The following is a 7,641-nucleotide window of genomic DNA, read 5'->3' on the forward strand; positions in this document are numbered from 1 at the left end:
ATCATGATTAGTTTTGATATATATGAATCAAAATTAAATAGTATGGAAGGTAGTATGTATAAGCTTTGCTACATAACTAAAAAATGGCATATATATATATATATATATATATATATATATATATATATATATATATATATATATATATATATATATATATATATATATATATATATATTTGATCTTTTCATATTCACACTATGAATCTAGACTGATCAAAAAAGTTAAAAAAAAAAAAAAAGGAATATATGGAGTTTGATGTCAACAGAAAGAGGACAAAAAATTAATTTAGATATTTTAAGATGTTTTTTCGATAAAAAAATAAACACTAAAACTTAAAATTATAATGGTTCTATCGTCTTAAGGTTTAAAATAGTTCGTTATTAAACTTTATATATATATATATATATATATATATATATATATATATATATGTGTGTGTGTGTGTGTGTGTCTGGGTGGTGTGTGTGTAAACTTTATTTACCGATGATATTTTATATCGAACTTTGAAATGTTTCTTAGTGTTTGACATATGATGCTATTTAGTTTAATGAACTGTTTTGATATATGATATTTTATTATGTATTATGAGATACTTAATGGGATTTAAAATGAAATTATATATATATATATATATATATATATATATATACATATATATATATATATATATATATATATATATATATATATATATATATAGAGAGAGAGAGAGAGAGAGGAAGGATTATTTGATAACCTATACTTTCACGAGAACCTGAGAACCAAACAAGGACTATTAGATCAAAATAACAGAGTGTAAAGATGATTTGTGGCATTTTTATAAAAACATGGAAATAAAAAACACGGGGGTATAATATTTTAGTTTGTTAGAGGGCATTTTAGGGATAAGAAACTTATACATAATCCTATCAAACCTTTTCCTTATACTATTTCTCTATGTTTGTCATCAAATCTCTCTTCCTCTCACGTTCTTCATTGACGATAAAGACGACTGCCTCCTCCATCATCCGTCGTCGATTGCCTCCCTCCTACCTTCACCGACCACCTCTACTTCTGTCGACCACCACAATCCTTGATCTCATGTTCTTCATAGAGAAAATTCCAATGAAGATGATTTGATTTTGAATCGTTTTATCCTCCATCAATTCATTCCCCAGAGTACAACATAATCGCCGACTTCATCTCGGCCTCCTCTATGGATTAAAGACCTGAACGGAGAAGAAGAACCTTTGTCGATCAAGAATTTAAAGTGCAAAGAATATGAAAAGTGAATCTTTTCTCGCTCGCTATACTTATGCCTAAAGCAGTTGACCTTAGCTTATCAGACTATCCCTAACTCTCGATATCGGTCTCAGTTTTCCTCCACTAGAAGTTGCCTAAACAGAGGTTTTATTTTTCTTCATTTCTTAGGTTTCTAGATCAAATGTTACTTTTGCTTTTCTGCATTACCAAAATTAAGTTGATAATCTATATGCTTGTTCGTATTTTGATTTAGTTATTAGATTCAATACAGTGTGTGATATTGAAATTACTTAGAGTTTAGAAGTTTTCTTATTAAGAATAACATTTTCATGAAAATATAAAACTCTGGTGCTCTTTTCCTTCGTGTGTTGCCTTATGAATATTGTTGTTCTCTTTAACATGGACCTTTCTGGTGACAATATAGTGAATTTGTATTCAAAGTGTCAGGTTTTATGAAGTGCACACAAGTTGCTCGATGAAAGTCCTGAACTAGACTTTCTTAGGTAAATTTATTTTCCTTAGAGAAAGTTACACATTTGACCTCTGAATATAGCTGGTTTTTGTAAATACAGTACCTAATTCCCAATACAAAGACTTTTTTTTTTGGTACCAAAATTACAAAATCAGCTTCACTTAGGGGATAAGGGTAGACATTTTATCGGTACGTAGATCAAAAATGTTACAAAAACTAAAATTGTAAGAAAAAATATAGCAGGACCAAACTTGAAAAATTCAAATATACTTGTGGACAAAAAAGGTTGATAAAAAACTGCAAACATAATAAATATTGAAAGTTTAGTCATTTACTATAGGCAAAAAGTTTGATAACCTTCAATAAGAACACAACTTAATGATTGGATTGATCACTTCACCTCCTAATCACACATTTTACTTTTATTGCTGTCCTATTTCTTACCATTTCAATTTGTTTTTCAATTATAAAGTAAACAAATGAACAAAATTATGTTGTTATTTCTTGAGTTTACCCGTATCTTGAGTAGGAATGATAGTTTTCCATGTTTGATTAAATTTTAGAATGTATGGAAAGACTTTTTCTTACAATGAAGATAACAAAAGAAGAACATAAGGTAACAAATGACTTACATTTATTATTGATGCAATTACTTGTTGTGTTTGTTTAATTTAAATTTAATTAGAAGGTATGTATGTATTTTGTTGTAGGTTGTGGGTTTTGTGATTGATGGATGGGCTCTTGAAATTTCACTCAATTATTATCTGAAAACAATCACATAGTTGGAAATATTATCACAGATAACTATATGATGTTGGATTACACCATCCCAGAAGGCACAGGTACAACTAGCTACACTTTGTTTATTTTGTGATTGCAAATTACAGACCAACTATGTATGTCTAAAGTATCTTTACGTCTTTAACTATTAGTTATTTATGATTCAAAGCCAAAACGCAGGTAATTTTCAAGTTGACTAAAAAAATTTCATTTCTTAAAAAAAAAAAAAAGTTACTGAAAATCGTTCCTTTTTATTGATTAATTATTGTTCTTAAATCACATGTAATTCTTTTACTGTAACCTAGACAACTAGTTACATTACATGTATGATTGATAAAAATCATATGTAATTCACATATGAATTATATGTAATTCACATATAAATCACATATTAATTATATACATATTAATTATATGTGATTCATATATAAATAAAATGTTATTCACATATAAATTACATGTAATTCACATATAAATAACATTTAATTCACAAGCGAATCACATACGAATTACATGTGATTCACATATAAATCACATATGATTCACATATAAATCACATGTAATTCACAAGTGAATCACAAATGAATTGCATGTGATTTACATATAAATCACATTTGATTCATGTATAAATAACATGTAATTCACATATGAATCACATCTATTTCACAAGCGAATCACATATGAAATATGAATTACATGTGATTCACATATAAATCACATGTAATTCACAACTGAAAATTCATGTTTTCTGAAAAAAAAAAATTAAAAAATTCATGTTTTCTGAAAAAAAAAATTAAAAAAAACTTCATTTAAAAAAATATATTCAAATCCGAAATTTGATTTATTAAGTTAATTTTGTCCAATAACACAAAAAAATAAATATTAAATGAGATCGGTAAGATTACGTCATGTCCTTAATGAGTTAATTTTGATATAACGTTCCACATTTAGTTCTCAGGTCTCGGAAAACTATGAATTCTCAACCGATCTCAACAATATATATATATATATATATATATATATATATATATATATATATATATATATATATATATATATATATATTGAATAACAACGAATCATGACATACTAAATTTAAAAGAGCTTCTAGTCCAGTAGTATCAGGTGTTGTTATCCCTCCTAGAGGTTGAAAGTTCAAGTTTCATTGAAGACATATGTGGAATTAGGAGTAGTTTATAAGAGTAGAGTAGATTTGCTGTTCTAAAAAAAAGAATTAGAAAATGTAAAAAATATTACTAACATACAAAATGTGCATGGTAAATATTTACTAGTAACCTAAATTTTAAGAAGTTATTTCAAACGCATGTCATCTTTTATTTATGATTTTGGCTTCAATCACACATTTGTGCAGTGTATATCCTTTAATAACATGCAATGTACGAAATACAGGAATTATTATTATTATTATTATTATTATTGTTATTATTATTTATTTATTTGTTTTCTAGTAGTTTGTAAGAATCGCATAAAAGTATACTAGAGAAAATTTCGCCAATTTACAAACGATTGGAAAAGAAATCCAACTCCAGAGAAAAAATTGTACTATTCCAAATATGATTTATGCAATTCTTATAAACTAAAATTTACAAATACGAATCATGAACCAATAACCACTAGTGTACTAGTGGTACAAGTTCATGTTAATTTTTCATTGTATTACGGATTATAATATTAGCCTTATCTTTATCTTTGTATTATATTATATTTAGGTTCTCTTTGGGTTCTTTTATTAATATGGATTTGTATTATAATCATGTGACAAATAGTAGCGATGCAAAGGTGACAAATTTTCTCTAGAGACGAAATTAATGGTGGAAAACTGGTAGCCATGGCAAACTAGCATTATAATTTGTAGCAAAAAAAGGCACAATTAATTAAAACACCAAAGTTTCAATGACACAATAGAGGGCTGGTAACAAATACAAGCAGCATTAGCATATGCGATGGAAGACTCCATCAGCAGAAATACTGAACACTTAGGTTCTCTTGTGATAACATTTTTACAAGTTTAGTAACAAGTGATATAAAGAAAAATAACAATTAACTATCAATTATGGAAATGGAGCAACACATGGCATGGTTTTAGATAACGGTTTCAACTATATGAATTGGCGGACGCCGGGAAGAAGCACTTGGTTGATCAAGCTCTCCAAGGTCCGGCGAGATGCCACAGAATCCGCCTTTTCCTTCCAACCCATTGCCATTCTTTTCATCTCTTTACCTTTCTCTTCAACCATTAGGACATTCACAAGTTTTTCAACTTCTTTTCTGTCGACGTCACTGTCGATCTCCATTCCGATGCCCCATCGGTTACAACAACACCAACAGTTTGTCTGTTGTTCAGCAAAAAACGGCCAACATATCATCGGGACACCACTTGATATACTCTCCAGAGTTGAGTTCCACCCACTGTGTGTCAGAAACCCTCCCACCGATGGATGATTCAGAACTTTTTCTTGTGGACACCAACTTGCCAGCAACCCCCTGTTCTTTGTTTCCTCCAGGAACTCATCCTGCAGCACTTTGGAGTCTCCACGTACAAGGTCTGGTCGTATCACCCATAAAAACTTATGCTTACTATTAGCAAGTCCCCATGAGAACTCTACTAGTTGTTCTTGTGTCATCACAGTTATGCTTCCAAAATTCACGTAAACAACGGATTTTAATGCTTGAGAGTCGAGCCATTCTAGGCACTCAGGCTCTTCTTTCCAAAGACTCGAACTCAGCAACTGCAAATCCTCGCTGTCAAAAACTTTTGCCATGTTATTTAATGGCCCGATGGTGTAAACAGGAGGATAGATCAAAGAAAGCTCATCTAAAACCTCCTGCTCTAGCTCGTAAAAGGTGTTGAGGATGATTGCGGATGCGTTTTTAGCTCTGTTAGTTTCTCGGATAACGAAATTAATAACGAAATCTTCTGGATCTGTAGTTCTAATGAAGCTGGGGATGTCCCTTAGGCGGATTCCTTTCATGCTCTGTATGCAATCTACCGCTGTTTCTAAATACCCATTGGTTAAATCAACTGAATCTGCATGTGAATGATGGAGAAATGGATTAAACAACGTGCTTAAGTTTATCCTCAAAAGATAAAGAGATGTACCAAAAAATAATGATAATTTCAGTGTAGTTTAAGAGATGTATAAAAAGTATAGAGTAGGTACTCTTTAGCGGAATGAGCTCCTTTTCTAAGAGGGTGATATAGTGTGTATAAGCCAGGAAGCCAGAAGCACTAGTCGTCCAAAAAAGAACATTAGGAATACCCAGTTCTTCTGCTGCTTCAAGCGTGAAGCTCATTACTCCATCTGAAACTATACAACTCACCGGAGGTGCCCCAACGGTATTGTTAAGTTTCAAAAGTAGCTCCTTGAATGGGGTTAGGCAGGTTTCAGAGGTGGACCTCAACAAAGAGGGGATATCTTGTGTAACATCAAGGTTTTCGGAAGGGGGGAGGCCATCGGGAATGGTTTGAAATTGAAAAGATGGGAGGCTGCGAGACCTCTGAGATTTTATCAGGCGTTGTTGGTTGTATTCGGAATTGACAAATGTTATATGAAAACCAGTGGAATAGAGGAGTTTGGATAGGTTAAGCATTGGGTTTATGTGTCCTTGGGCTGGAAATGGTATGCATACTGCATGTGGTTTTTCACGAGGTTTTTCTAATGTATTTATGAATGACATTATGTGTTTGGAAATCAAATGGGTGCTTTGCTTTACTGTGATAACATAATGCTTTAATAGGAGGCGGAGAATTATCTCTTCAAATGCATTGCACGTGCAAACCAATCACACATCTATTATCTACTACTCTACTAGATTGTAATACGGTTACAAAATTAAACCAAAATTAATAGAGAAAGATGATAATGATTAATAAAATATTTTAACACAAATTAATAATTAATATGATGATGTGATATTTATTTTGCATTAAAAAGGTTGTTTCAACTTTCAAATAAATATGTTAAAATAATATGAAAATAAAACATAAAAAATGATGATAAGACATATGGGACATTTTTTATGTGTGAATTAATGAAAAAAATGATGATATTACATAATGAAATATAAATCTAAATATAACCAAAAAAATAAAAAATAAACTACAATCAATTTTGTAAATGAAAATTGGTATATGAAAAAGTAAAAAAATTAAGTTATTGTAACAAACTTTTTCATAAGATAAATTTCAGAGATGACAATATCTATCCTAATAAATAAGAATGATTTTGTCACATGTCATTCTCTCATTCAATTGACCACTTGTCATTTTGTCATTATTTTGAGATATATTTATTTTCCACTTGTCATTTATTTCATTTTTTATTTCCAATATATCATTAATATAACTTCCATAAATTAAACCTACCATAATGAATATTAATTTCAAATTTCAAATTCTAAATTTTAATTTCAATTTCAAATAAATTTACAGTTTAAACCTTTGTGTTTAGCATTTTGTTATAATTACCCGTTAAGATACAAATTTGATAACTAAACACATAATTTTAATTTATTTATTTTTTGAATGTTTTTTTCTCATAATTTTAGTTATCTTAAATTTCAAATTCAAATAAATTTTTCATTTAATCATTTATATTAACATTTTGTTTTAATCAACCCGTATAATATACAGGTCTCACACCTAGTTAAAAATAAAATGTATTCTATATTTCTAATGTAAATCAAAGTTTTTTTTAGTTTCGAATAGATATTACATACATAGTGTAAATACTGATATCTTATTTTACTTATTATTTAAACCGATTCTTATGGAAATTATATTGATTTTTGACTTAATATTAATAGGGGGGGGGGGGGGGGGGGGGGGTTTAAATTGAAATTGATGTCGAATTTTTGATTTTATTTCAAACACTTTAGGTGTTTTTTTCATTGTAATATTTATTTGTAATCGTGATTTATTTTATATTTATAATATGAATCAATTTTTTTTATTTTATTGAGTTCGCGTTTGATTCTTATTCTCATCAAAATTTGACTATTATATTTATATGTTGGTACTTTTTGACCGACTTAATTAGAAATGATTTTTTTATATTAAATTTATTTGATTTAATGAGATATATTTATGATGTGCCTTTGAGTTATTTGAATTTAAAAAAAAT

At 29.2% G+C, this 7,641-nt stretch overlaps 1 protein-coding gene across 1 annotated transcript; it reads right to left on the bottom strand.

The window, feature by feature from the left end:
• Positions 1-4,392: 4,392 nt before the first annotated feature.
• Positions 4,393-6,223, bottom strand: LOC145096937 (7-deoxyloganetin glucosyltransferase-like). The gene is made up of 2 exons (XM_079034329.1): positions 5,680-6,223; positions 4,393-5,546 (listed from the first exon to the last, which is right to left on the bottom strand). The coding sequence occupies exons 1-2, from the start codon at positions 6,194-6,196 to the stop codon at positions 4,618-4,620; spliced, it is 1,446 nt and encodes a 481-aa protein (XP_078890455.1). The 5' UTR covers positions 6,197-6,223; the 3' UTR covers positions 4,393-4,617.
• Between the last annotated feature and the right edge of the window lie 1,418 nt (positions 6,224-7,641).

The sequence above is a fragment of the Lactuca serriola genome, chromosome 4 (assembly GCF_051521515.1).
Source record: "Lactuca serriola cultivar US96UC23 chromosome 4, Lser_US96UC23_V15, whole genome shotgun sequence".
In the NCBI taxonomy this organism is placed as follows: Eukaryota; Viridiplantae; Streptophyta; class Magnoliopsida; order Asterales; family Asteraceae; genus Lactuca; species Lactuca serriola.